Below are 14000 nucleotides of genomic sequence, written 5' to 3' on the forward strand. Positions count from 1 at the left end.
TTGTATATATTAATATATATTAATTATAAAATATTAAAAAAAACATGTCTAAAAGGATATTTTACAAACGTGAAAAAAAACGAATAGAACAGCATAGTTAAATAAACCTGAAGTTTGTTTAACTATTCCTTGATTTGAAAGGAACAATAATTGAGGGCGTTTGCAAAGAGAAAAGCGACTAAATCTCTATAGTAAATACGTAAAAACCAGACACATTTGAGGCTGCTTTAAGACACGAATAAATTTATTAAGACGCGAATTCAGAATCATTTATTCATTGAAGCACAACTTATAATTATTGAAAACTTCGCGCAACTTAATGTTGCCAGTGAAAAGGGCGTGGGTTACATTTACAAACGATAATAAAAGACCATTACTTAAAGAATATTACATTAATATTACATTTTATTTTCCCTCTAAGTGATATTATTCTTTTTGAAATACAAAATGAGATCGTCGTAAGCGAAGAAGAGCATTCGAATTTTCTTCTACCCAAGAGATCATGTGTTCCTATGAATTCAATTATTGGAAATTCTACCGCGCATTACATCGCATCTTTCCAAATACGTGCACAATACCCATACTGTTGAAATATTTAACAAGATTTTATCATCGTTCGGTATTTCCAGCGTACTATGCAATTGATTTTCAAGTCATGAATTGCAGCATTATGGAAGAAAGGATTCAGCTCGCCTTCCCACGTTCTGTCCCGAAGACCGCGAGCAGTTGCGGTTTCAAAGAACATGTGGACGCGTTCTGGCGCGCGTACATGTTACCACGGAAAAGTTTGTATGAAGGGTAAACTGTTCATAGATCGTAGATAAGTATAGTCCACGCGCCAACGGCATTCCCAACCTCAGATACATGCACGGACACGAGACTCGAGGGTTATGGGAACCTGACCGTTCTAATGTCACGTCTTGTCAGCAGCACGCGTGTAATATTGTTGGTCAAAGGATATTGCGATCTGAATATGAAAAACGTGTTCACCACCTTCCAACTTATCCTGCTTCGCGCATACGTGCGTTAAATTAGTCCTATAAAACGAGATCGAATTAAAATTTACAGACGCGACGTGTCTTTGCTTTGAAACACGTTGACTGACACCGCGAGTGAATGTTGTATATTGTAAAGAGTTTTTGAGTTATTTGGATTCAAGGAATTTCCAGTCGATTGTTATTTGTACACGGACAGCAATAGCATTATTGCTTCCTGGATTCCAAGTTAAAGTGAAAAACTCTAATGTTTCTTTCCTCGTAAGAAAATATAATGCTAATCGTAAAAACATTCTACGTTTTTCAATTATTGTAGGATTAAGGTCAGAGGCTCTTATCTCTTCAAATCTCCAACTTTAATTTGGTTATTGAAAGATTTTAATATGCAAATTTTGAAGCACGATCCATCTTTCACGGCGTTTCTATATCGCTATAAATAAAATGAGCTATACATTTACTTTATGAAATTTCTTACGCATATCATTTTCATTAATCTTCTGCTGATCCTGGAGAAGGATAAGAAGAGTAATTTATGCGCAAATACAATTACGAAAGAATAATTCGTTTTTGTCTATCTGATTGATTTAATCGGTCCTGGAACGAGTTGTTTATGTCATAAAATTGTTTTCATTATCATAACGGTTTTTTGTTATTACAATAGGGTATAATGTCGAGTAGGTAAAGCAGCTTGTTGATCAAACCATTTATATCGAGGAATAATAGCTATGTTCATATTTCACTGACCTTGCTCCCATAAAATTACTACAGCGGAACGCACCTGTTATTCTATATGTCTTAAATATAAATAGTTTCTTACCTCATTTTACGTAATTTTCATCCTTGTTTTAAGCATCGTACATTGCGATATGATCGAAGATGATGCAATCTGGAAACGTTCCTGGTAAAAAAGTGCAAGAGAAATATGCCCGTTAATTTAATTATATTACATTAAAAATTGTAATAGATTTTTTTTCAGGTATTACAAATGCACATGAAAATAATATTCTTCTTTTTGCTATAACATGATAGGAAAAGAAATTCTTTACGTATTTTTGTCCGCCTCTCGTGACTCACTCGTCTGTTAGCATTTGTTCTTCATCTCGCAGATACTTCAATTTAAATGAGCGTAACTTCATTTAAAAATAGGAAGCTGTCCTTGCGGAAAGAATCATGACAAATCGTACGGTAAACAATAGGTACGGTACAGCTTCAAGAACAAGAATGATTCGACAAGGTCTGGGGTGGAGCCCAAAGGGTGGGTGGCATCGTAAAAGCTGATGTTGGTTTCGTTGGTGGCAGAATTCGCTTTACGAGGACAAGCAGCTTAGCCAGCCTTTCCAACCGATATAATTCATCCACCGTGCCTCTTTACTCTGTGCAACATGCCTCGGCGCACTTCACGTGCTAACTGAAATTGGGAGGAACTCCTCGCAACCCTTATTTATGGAATCACAGCTGTGTTGTTGAATCCGTTGTCGCGGTTTTATAGGAAAATAAGTTACCGGTCTCGTCGTTGTTCACGATATCGACTCCTGCGTCGCAAAATGAAAAGATTTATCTTTTCACAAGAATATTATCAAATACCTGTTTATCAGCTGCTACTTAATTGTTTTATCTTACGTGTCGTTTGGAACACGAAACAAGTTTTATTATCATCTTTATTAGTCTTTGATATTTGTTGCTTCTTATTTCGATTTCACATAGAATTTAGTTTTAATTTTTTCGAACTTTAAAAATCTCTCTATCTGTTAATAAGAGCGAGGTTAGTATAGAAAAGTTCGAAGAGTTAACGCATTAAAATGCAGTTGCTGACGCAACTACGTACGTAGTAGCTTTTATGTCCTCTCATGATTAATAATCGAACACATCAATTATCAATAATGCTGAGGAAATAAGGATTTCTTGCGTTTGTTTCAAATAGGTTATAATAATAACTAATACAAAGTATAATATTCGAAAGCTAACTTTCCAAGTGCTTGTCCTAGTCTTAAATGTATAACCTTGTAGTGTTCTAGATCTCAATAAAATTGCCAAGCGTGAACATGTTAATTATATTGTGCTACTTTCAAAATAAAGTAAAATACTTTCAAAATACGCATCGTGCTGATTGTCTGGAGAGGAGAAAAATTCGAAATTTGTAATGTCACTGGTAAAATAATTTCTCCGCTGTATAAGTCCTGAAATATAAATATTTCCAAGTATACTACTTCCAATAAAAATATCGTTAGATATAAAATAAATTCAATCGTCGTAGACATCCACGTTATATGGATTATTTATCGAATCGTATGCACGTTTTCATATTTCGTTACAGATTTCCTTCGTGAAAATGTTACGGCATTATCTATGATACAAGCTTTCCTCCATTCTTAGGCGAGGGAGGTTATGCGACCACGTGGAGAATTCTCCACCCTCGATTCTTATTTTCTCTGGTAGTCGGGAATCCAGTCTGGGTCTATGGTTCCGTGAATGTTGATACATCGCCAAGGATTTTGCATTTCGAATCCGGGATAAGAGGGTGGCATGGAAAAAGTCTGCTTTACGAACCCCACAAACCTGGCTTCATCCTCGAATAGACTTGCGAGAACGTATGCATTAGAATCAAGTGGAGATATGAAATTTTAGGTGGAAACGTAACAGCCTCTGATTCTTTTCTCCCTTATTTTATGTAGACAGCTATTTATTGCGATTATCGTAGTAAAAATTCTTTTATTTTATTGTATTCTTGAATCGACAAATTTCAATAACGAATGAAATTACAAATAGGATATTGCTAATCCAATAAAGATTCTTCTATAATAAAATTCTCTTCTATAATTACAGAAATACAGTCGATTGTATTTATAAAGAGATTCTGTAATGTACGTATCTTCTTTCGATATAGACATTTTTTGATATCGTAAATATTGTTCTTCGGTTACTTTAGAATAGACTAAATCATCAAGCAGGTAAATCCAAGTTGTTAGCTTCCAATGTTTCTCGACAAATTCAATCCGAGGTAAATTAACAGCCCGAGTAGATAGCAAATTTGTCTTACCGAGACGGAAAGTAATTACTCGAATTTTCGTAGTTGATCAACCACGCTCTTAATTACTGTGCCAACTAGTTCACTCAGATAACAGATAACAACAGAAGGTTTGCATACAATCTCGATGCTTTCAATACTATTTCATTCATAATATAGTTACGCATACTCTCTATTACAAATTCTACATGTGGCAAAGCACTTTGATTACTATGCCAACGTTAATAATAGCCTGAATATAATTCCATCATAGATATAGAGAAAGTTGAGATAATTCACCAGCAACGTAAGGAAGAAATCTTATCATTAAAAAAATATTAAATTAATGCAACATGTATCCTTAAATTGATTCTGAAACTGTTCACGGTAATTAACAGTGTTGATTATCTTGGAATAATTCCCAGTAAATTATATAATTATATGTCTTTTCTTTATTCAATTAAGAGGTGTATACAAAATTCTAATATCAAGCATGTGAAGATCTGAAACTCGTAGAATTTGTGTTTAATATGGTGTGAATATGTAAACAAATACCTTATTATTTTCCTTTATTTATACTTATCCATAATCCAGATATAACTCGAGCATATTATCAAGATTTCTAAATACTAATGAAATTTGATTTACGCGTATATGCTGATCAAACCTACTTACTTTATAGAAACTAAAGTAAAAAGGTTGTAATCAATATTCCTTTTCTTGGAGCAAACGTCCTGCTTACAAAGACCCTAACTTATTGGAAAGTATAAGCTACATGTTACGTGTACACATCAGATATCCAGCCCTGAAATCTTCAACCAAATACACAACTCTACCATAACTCAATCTCAGTTGCCAATCATCTTGTTAGAAATACTTCGATAAACCTTTGCCGTAGCTAACTCACTATTCCATCACTCGTTCGAGAACCCGGCCTGAATTTCACGCAATGTGTATACACAACTTCAGCTAACTTCCTGCAGAAGGCTAATAATAATCCGCGACTAACTCGCGGCGAGAGTGAAAATATGTATTTCATAATTCATAGCGGACGTGACAAAGGGTGGAGAGCAGACGCGAGAAGGGGCTGGTGGTGGGCTGGCAGCACGGCGAACAAATCGAATTCGGCGCAAATTAGCACGAACGTGGGTGCGCGAATTCGTCTTGTTGTCACGAGAAATAATTGCCAGGAGGATTCCTATGGACCGGGATCGGACGGGAAAGGCGAGCCTTCCCCCGAGGTTATAATGCCGGGATGAAGCGCCCGAGGTTATTAGTTTAGGAAGCTGCAAAGTACTCTGAAACAAAGTCTCTCTGTCCCTCTACAAGGTAATCAATATACAAGCGGGCGACCCTGCCTCCGTTTCAGCTCGTTGATTCAACCCGAACCGCCTGGCGAAGATCCCTTCGTCGAATTAGTTGCTTGCAAAGCATCGCTGTCGGGGATTCGACGTCAGAGAGCGATAGGTGATAAACCGTCTTTCCGTTCGACGGCCTACCAGAGACCAGATCTCGTCCTTCCCTTCACGTTATGACGGCCGTGTTTCCAGATTAATTGCGGAATTTCAATTACTCCCAGCCTCTAGACCGCGCCAAATGAAAATGCTAACGAGGTAAAAATGCAACGACGCTTAATGCCGGGAGATTGAACGCGTTAATCGCGCAAATTGTCGGCCGAACGATGTTACCAACGTGAAACGCAGAGAGACCTTTGACTACGCTTAATGCGAAACATTTTATGCAGCTTTGCCGGATTACGTCTTGCGAAATTTCGTTTGCTTAAATACGGCGAAATAGGTCAGATGTTGACGGCGCGTAAAAATGATTTATACAGTTGTTGATATTCTACGGTGTTTCTATTTGGATAGTAATAAACGAAACAAAGGATCCTTCTATTGTATATTGTAAGTAGAAGGTTGACGGATTACGAATGTTTAATTAATATGTGTGAAAATCACAGAGGAAAGATACGACGAGTCACGTTTTTTGTCCTTCGGAACAATTGCAAAATCCAATGTTAAATTTGTCACGTTTATACACTTATTTTTTTATAAAACGTTGTAAGATACACACTGAAAATAAATTTTAGCCACGTGTCTCTGTAGTTTTTGGTATATTTGGTCATCTTTATTCAAAAAAGGAACAGACTTAACTAGCGAGTATTCGTTAAACAATTAACAACGAAATTCTTTAAACTCGAAATGAATTAGTTCTAAATTTTAATATATAAATATGTACATGTAAAAGAAATCAAGAAATAAGTACAGAGAATTTGTATAAATTCATGAACATCGTACAGATTCACGAAGAAAAAGGTGCAACACATAAAATTGATAAATTCGACATTAAAAAACGATTATGGTAATTTCTACCGAAGAAACGATTCGATTAACAAAATTAAGTATAAAAATACTAAGAAAAGAACTACAAATTTCTGTGAAGGAACCGTGGTATATAGAAGTCGTAACTCTCAATCGTAAAGCACCCTTTGCAGAAAATTTGCCAGCAATCCAAGCGATGCAATAACTCGGTCCCCTTTACGAACATCGATAACCGTTTTCATTTCACAGGGCCAGTTAGAATTATCGGCAAGGATCCCCTCAGTGTAATTCGTTGGTCGCTCAGCAAACGTCCTCGAACCATTACTGTCCGGTCTCACCAAACAAGCGATGTCTGTAGGTAATAAACCGTCTCCTTCCAGCTCATCGACGCAGCCGGTGAAATTATGAAACGCCTATTTGCCGCTCCCCTCGAAACATCGACTTCCTCGTTCACCGCTACAGCTTCTTTATGAGTTGGTTAATTTATCTTTGATATCGCTCGTTGGCTTTCCTTCCAATGCTGGAAGTATGGCGCAGAAACACGATTGAAACTTCGCACAGGGAAAAATAAGAGAAGACGTTTTAATTTTCGTACCGTGTTCGTACCGTCTTCTCTTACTTATCCCACCTACGTATTTACAACAAAAATATTCTTACACTTACGTATATCACGCGTGTTATATAAAAGATCTTGACATTTCATTAGAGCTATAACGAGACGCGATTGCCAAGATTATATTGGGGAGATTTGTATCCAATCTGAAAATATACATGGAAGGACGAGATACGTATTTACTGCGAACTTATATTTAGTACAGAAATTAGTATATTCGTGATACGAATATTCATCTTAAATCATATAAAAAGTATTAAAGATGGTCCCATTGTATATTGAAATTTATTAATATTGTGTACGATTGCCTGTTTAAATACAAATGATTTTCTATCTCTGCATGGTATTGTACTAAATATCTTATAACTTGCATATACAATTTTCAGAATTGTCGAAAATTCTATGTAATCATGATAGGTAGATGTCATTACAATACTAATAAAATTTCAGACTGTTTCGTAGTAAGTACGCAAGTAATATATTCATAAAAGATGTCGACGAGCGTATGAATACTTTCGCGAGTCACTGTACGTGTAACCTTCGATAAAGAATTTTATTTAAGGATCGTCTTTCTCGTCTGTCGTGCAATATATTGGAGTTAGTAATGCATACTTCTTTCTTGATACTTTCATTGCCTCGATTGTAAAAGATTTCTATGGACGACCGTGTATGCTTTTTCAACGTCTTTGCGTTTCTCTTTTGCCTGGTACGCTACTGCTTCGTTTACTAACTTTTTGTCTTATTTTGTTACAGTCCAAGCAGCACAGCGCTGGGTTCGCTGGATCAACTGAAGGAGTACCTGACAACAGTGGGAACCTGCAAATGCGGTCTCGAGTGTCCGCTAAGACCTGAACAGGTCTTCAACTTCGACCCCAAGGTATGTTCGCAGTCATTTTTATTTGGGCTCAGTCACGATCGTTTCACGTATACCGTGCCTGTTAAATTGCTGCAATTATTGTCGTACGAGCATACGCGGCGGCTGTTAGTCATTTCAAACATCGGCGTATTGTTCGAAGGCTATTTTCATAAAGAACTGCGCAAGCTTTATTTAGAGGCGGATCATAAGTTGCACGCGTATTGTGACCGATTCGATGAGCATGAAATATAAGTTGGAAAGAAACATTCACATTATAATTTTCTTTCGATGTTAGAGGCTCTGCGTTATTGCTGCATCAGAGCATTCCATTCACGCTACATTATTTGAATCTATAATATTAAATATCAAGGCAATTAAATGATAACAAAAGTTTTGAGATTATCTGTTACGCAATTTCTACACTTTTACGATTAAAGGATGATTCGCGGTATCGTTGGATCATATGTGATCACGGCAATTTGGATCAGAGACAGATTATTTAATTTTGAAGCATGCTGAGCCAATGCCATTGATAATCTTCAGCGCGTCAAATATAGAATACAAATTAAAAGGAAATAGTCTAAGCCTAAATGATTTTTGCGAATCACGTATGGCTCAGCAATATCGATTAAAAATTAAAGTAGAAAGCTGCAATTAATATTGGATACGCAATCACAACGAAGAATAAATACGAAATTACTGAAATTCTCGAACAGCACTTTCACTGCAGTATCTACATGTTTAATGAACCGATCATGATATACTGTACAAACCAGCGAAAATTCCAAATTCATCAAGCACATATTTTAAATACAATTTCTTTTTCTGGTGCAATCGAACATTTTTCAAATACATTCGCGGAAAAAGTGATATTTCCGTTGGCGGAATCGATATCCATCTTGGAGACGTCCTTAAGAGGCCGACCGCGATTTAAAGCATCGGTCGATGAAACGCAATTTAAATAAATCAGCCGTGTAGTTTGCGACAAGAAGTCCGAATGGAAGAAACGAGGCTCGTAAAAAGCGCGGCGCGTACGTCGATGCCTGTCGCGAGTAAATCGCGAGTCGTGTAGCAAAACGACCAACGATGTTCTTGTCGTAATCTGGCCTGAGAAATCTCCGTGGCCGACGTTCCTCGTGCAATGAGTCAATACTCGATGTTGCGCGAGCGATGATGCTGTGTAAACGCGCGCGTGCAACGTCCGGTGAAAGAGAGAGGCGAAGAAGCGTGTAAAACGCACGGCAGACTGGCTGGAGAGCCGCGTCGAATCGACGATGCTCCTTTGGAATTCATTTCGCGTTTTCCTCGCGAACGATTCCATCGTCACGCGTCTCGCGCTAGTGAAAGTCTATGGGATGCATGACTCGTTGCAGCACAGCTACGCTTAATTGCGCTCGGTAGTCGAACATTGTTTGTCTATTTATCGGGTGTCTGTGGAGATATCATTAAGTGCGTGAAATGTTCACGTCGAATGCGTGGAATACGTGCAAATGACGTTAGGGAAAATATTGAAAAGCTAACCGAAGAATGGGACAGGACTGACGAACTTCCTTCATTTTCTTAGGTTGTATTGTACGTTTCATAAGTATCATAGTACTCACATGTATATTTATTCATACGTATCAAGACATCTGGTCTCGTAGATAATACATAATATAATCCTATGTTTTTAAAGCTTATTTTATGTACATGATGTAAATCTTTCGACAAACAACAAAAGGATACTGTACATCGATACGACACAAACGATACGATTCATCGTACATAAATAGACTGGGAATGTTTATGCACTTCTAAAAAATTTACGAATTTTGTGCGAACGAAAAGTACAAAATATCTAGAGAAAAATATGTAGCGTAATATTTTGCAGATAAAAGAAAATCCTATTAAAGTTCCCTTTGTTAATTCTTTTCATAATGATATGAATTTGTATAAACATTCAGTCTATATGCGAAACAATTATCTGTCAGCCAATAAGAAGAACTTCGTACATCACTTCGAACCAGCTTGTCGAACTATACTATTACTTAGACCGCGGATTTTTATGCATTTATTGGAAATTTGAAGATGCAAAAAATCACAGAACGCGTACAATATAGAGAATGCATATAGACGTATAAAATATCCAAACTATAATATTCTGTGAATGAACCAATTGTCTATCATAGTTGCTCCTTTGTAATTAAATATAAATATCCGTAGTCTAATTATTACCGCCGTTAATCCTCGAGACTATGTCAGACACGTCGTATTGACGAACTCGTCGAGAGGAACTTGGAATTATGCATGTTCGCTCCTAATGAAAAATTCGGTCTCGTTCGAAGATCCCTTTACCTCAGTTATTTCAATAATTCATAGCAAAAACCTTCTAACGAATTGTACTGACTGGCTCGGAACACGAAAGGAACAGGATGATAGAATAGCAAAAGGAGGAGTTGGTCCGTCAACAAACGATTACTCCGCACTCCGCAGCGAGTTAACCGGTTAACCGAACGTAATTATCATCGGCGCGCCAATAAGTCCCGAAGAAGCTTCGCAGACCGAGCATTAACAACGTTAATTTGGGAGGCACACGGCGGCGCATTGGCGCGCAAATTAAAAATTCACGAAACTACGGGACAAGAGGGTGGTTGAAGAATAAGCCAAAGCGCCCCGACAGACGGGCGAACGCGCTCATCAGTTTTGTTTAATTATTCCAGTAGCATGCGACGATATACGAGGAAAACGTATAATTATCCGTACACCTGCTTGCTAACCGCTCACTCAGCCGGTGCTTACCATCCCGTTGCGTATGTACTACGTACAGTGCGTTAATGCGTTCCTTAATTAAACTTTATCGTGTAGCATCGGTCTACGGGAATTCATAGAAGCATCGATCCGGGTTGACCTGTCGACAACACGACGATCAACGTGCTAATAATTAATAATCATTTGCATATCTCTGACATGGTGGCGTGCTTACAATATAATCTCCAGCCGGGTTTATCACTTTATCGACCAATTATCGTTGCCTCCAGTCATTGTCTCGCGGTGACGATTTTGCCTGATCTCTCTGCGCCGAATTATCGATCACTCTGGGAGTAATAGCTTTCGATTAACGGCCCAGATTGTTACGTGTGTTCCCGTGCATGCCAATAAAGATATACTCGCCTGAAATTTCTGCGATGTTGACGCGCCTCGGTACGCTGATATATGCTCCGCAGGCATTTCACATGCTCGTACGTTGCGTAGTTGAATTTCCGAGTTAAGTGACGGTGCAGTGATCTTTTAAAATACCTGAACACTTGGAACGTTAGTTCTTGAAGTAGAATATTTTTCTCTCTCTTTTTTTTTTTTTTGATAGAGATCTAAAGGAGTTTGGTAGGTTTATAAAATAGTAACGGTAATTTCCTATTTTATGGAGCAAAAGTTTCAATTCCGAAACTAGTTTCTTAAGCTTTCCTTTTATAAACAAAATTTTAAGTTGATTTTATAAATCTGGCATTCCCCAAGGTGCTCAAATTCCACATTCCAGACGTAAATTTATTGCGATGCGGTATCGATCGACTGTGTCTGTTGGCAACTGCAAACAACATTATCCACGCTAATCACGAAGGGTCCGTCATAAATTAGACTCGACGACGTTACAATTTCTATTACGTATGCGGCAGTAGGCGATTCGTCTCGCGAGACGAATTCTCGTCGCGTAACCAAGAGGACTGGTCGCTTCTGGCAACGGGCCGGCCAGATTGTATCTGTTTCGAATCTGCAATACAAACTCTCTATCTAGCTATGTACAATGAGACTGCCAGTCTGGACATTGTATGATTTGAGGAAAAAGAGTAGCAAGGTACATGCAACAAAATTGGCAACCATCAGGAAAAGAACTTCCTAGTTCCCTTTAGAGCGTTTCGTACGCTTTTAGAAAAGATATAAAATTACTATAATATATATATCAAGTATAGAAGATATATAACCAAATTAAATATAATAACAGATTAACACTAGCGAATTGGTCTTACGCGACTTGCAGTCAAATGTTTTAAGTACTAAGCACGAGCATGGAATAGAATCTAATAAATAACAGGTTTTCGCTGGTAAAGTGGTCTTAAATTGCTTGAATTTAGGTAATTCACTAAACGAGATTTTATCATAGATACATATCCTAATGAAAAATTTGCTATAATATCACAAACTTTATTTCACAAATAAGTATGTAAAAAATATTCTGCCCTGTAAAGTTTCTATTACTTAATAACTAACTTCTAATTGCATCTCTTAGAAGTAAAATGATATGCATACATAGGAAAACGCTGACTTCAATATATCTTAAAGCACAGAGTTAATCGCTTTCAAATTATCCGCTTAAATTCCTCCAAGTACTAAATACGGGTTCGTCGAACGCATTAAAGCAATAAATTCAATGATTCGATAAAACCGCTCATAAACCCGTCTCCTTATAAACGGTCAAGTCGCGACCATTTAAGTCTTCATAAATCCATGGAAAAAAATTCAACGTATACGCTATGGTTGCATATGAATTCAATGGACCACGAATTCGCTTTCCCTTTTCCTCGTCGATCGACGTTGCGTTGTTATATCAACGTCGAATTAATCGGGCATCGTGTGCATTCACGAGGAGAGCCAATCGAACCAATTAAAACGAGCCGCATCGGTCGTAAGAACGAAGACTTAAAAATTCGCGGCTTCGACGAAAAATATCGAATCGATGGTATCGGGAGCACCGGGAACGGGCTTTCTGTTCGCGAATACCCAATTACAATGGTCAGACACCGTAACTATCCAACAATCTGAGCACCATATGTAGGAGACAGCCTTAACGTTTCCCCGGGAACCTTTGATTCGGCCCGATTCTTTATCAGGCCACCGGTGTTCCTGTCCAACGTTCTCTCCCTCGCGATGCTCCTTTTGTAGCAGCCGACGTTTCCGCCTATTGTTGCGTGTACACCGTGCGGAATCATCGAGCCACGGAGCGATTTCTCAGTTTCCTCGTAGGTAGACACAGACCGTGCCAGAGCAAAGCGAAGTGCGCTCTCCGTTCGAGCAGGAAGTTTGAACAGAGGTTTGCAGCTTTGCTCTACGAAACGTTTTCGGTGAAATCGTATCGTAGATGGAGTTTGCAGGGAATAGGTAACGTTGGACAAATTATTGATACGTTAGACGAATTGCTGAAACGATCCATTGTACGCATCGTGTCGACGAAAGGGGAGAATGGTTTGAATTAAAACAGAATCGGTGATCAGTTGGTGAATGAAATCGTTCGCTACCGTGAGGAGCTACCGTGAATAGACGGCATTGTTTCCGATTTGGATAGAGCATGTGCTGGATGAAGGCTAAGACCAAGAGCGTATCACGGATTAGCGTTTGAGTATGTTGAATGAAAAATTCATTGCGTATGTATTTGAGAGGCCTTGAAATAGTTTAACGCATCGAATACTGAGGCACTTTTGATATAAATAATTGTTATCGATGGTGAGGAAATATTCGATGATATAAACTGCTTGATATATTATGATAAATATCCTCGCGATTAAATTTAGTAATTATTTGTAAAGATAGTTGAAAGGAAAGGAATAATAAATTATTTCGATAGAATTGATATATTAGAATTTGATAGTAATATTTTCATACGTGTAATACGCGTTAAAGAGTTTGTCTCGCTGGAATTAAAATATAAATAGTTACAACGCAAGTTTGTTCAGCTTTCGTAACTCTTTTTGAAAATACATGATCTTATTTTTGCAGTCATATCAATGTGCTATTCGAAATTAATTAAATTACTAATTGCTTTCAAGAATAAAAAATCAAATATAAATTAATAACAAACACTATTTCTTTCTTACAACGATATATAGTTATTTCGACGTGTGGTAACTGTTACCATTTTCATCGAAAAAAGAAACATATTTGACGCGTGACATAAAGTTTAAATTACTCGAAATTGAATATATCAAAAATACACATGTATCACGAGAACGTATGTGGCATTTAATAGAATAACAAATCTGCTGAAGCTATTTACAAATATCTTTATTATGTTCCATAAATATTCGAGACGTATTACTTTCAAAAACACGATCCCTAAATACCTGGAAACAACAGGAGCACCATAAAAATATCAATAGCTTGGAAACAAGGTATCTCGTACTGAAATCGCACGTGAAGTTATACCCCGTCTTTCACAAACTGCTCTTCGCAATGGCTACAAATT

The 14000-nt window shown here is 37.5% G+C and overlaps 1 protein-coding gene across 3 annotated transcripts in view; it reads left to right on the forward strand.

Moving 5' to 3' along the window:
• LOC117232441 (protein split ends-like) overlaps window positions 1-14000 on the forward strand; it is a 378682-nt gene that overhangs the window by 255888 nt on the left and 108794 nt on the right. For all 3 annotated transcript variants that reach the window (XM_033491790.1, XM_033491799.1, XM_033491795.1), the window contains exon 2: window positions 7687-7810. In XM_033491790.1, the coding sequence (XP_033347681.1) occupies window positions 7687-7810 (124 nt within the window). The remainder of the gene's footprint in view (window positions 1-7686; window positions 7811-14000) is intronic.

Source organism: Bombus vosnesenskii, unplaced genomic scaffold (genome assembly GCF_011952255.1).
Source record: "Bombus vosnesenskii isolate JDL3184/JDL3185 unplaced genomic scaffold, Bvos_JDL3184-5_v1.1 scf7180000013263, whole genome shotgun sequence".
Lineage (NCBI taxonomy): Eukaryota > Metazoa > Arthropoda > Insecta > Hymenoptera > Apidae > Bombus > Bombus vosnesenskii.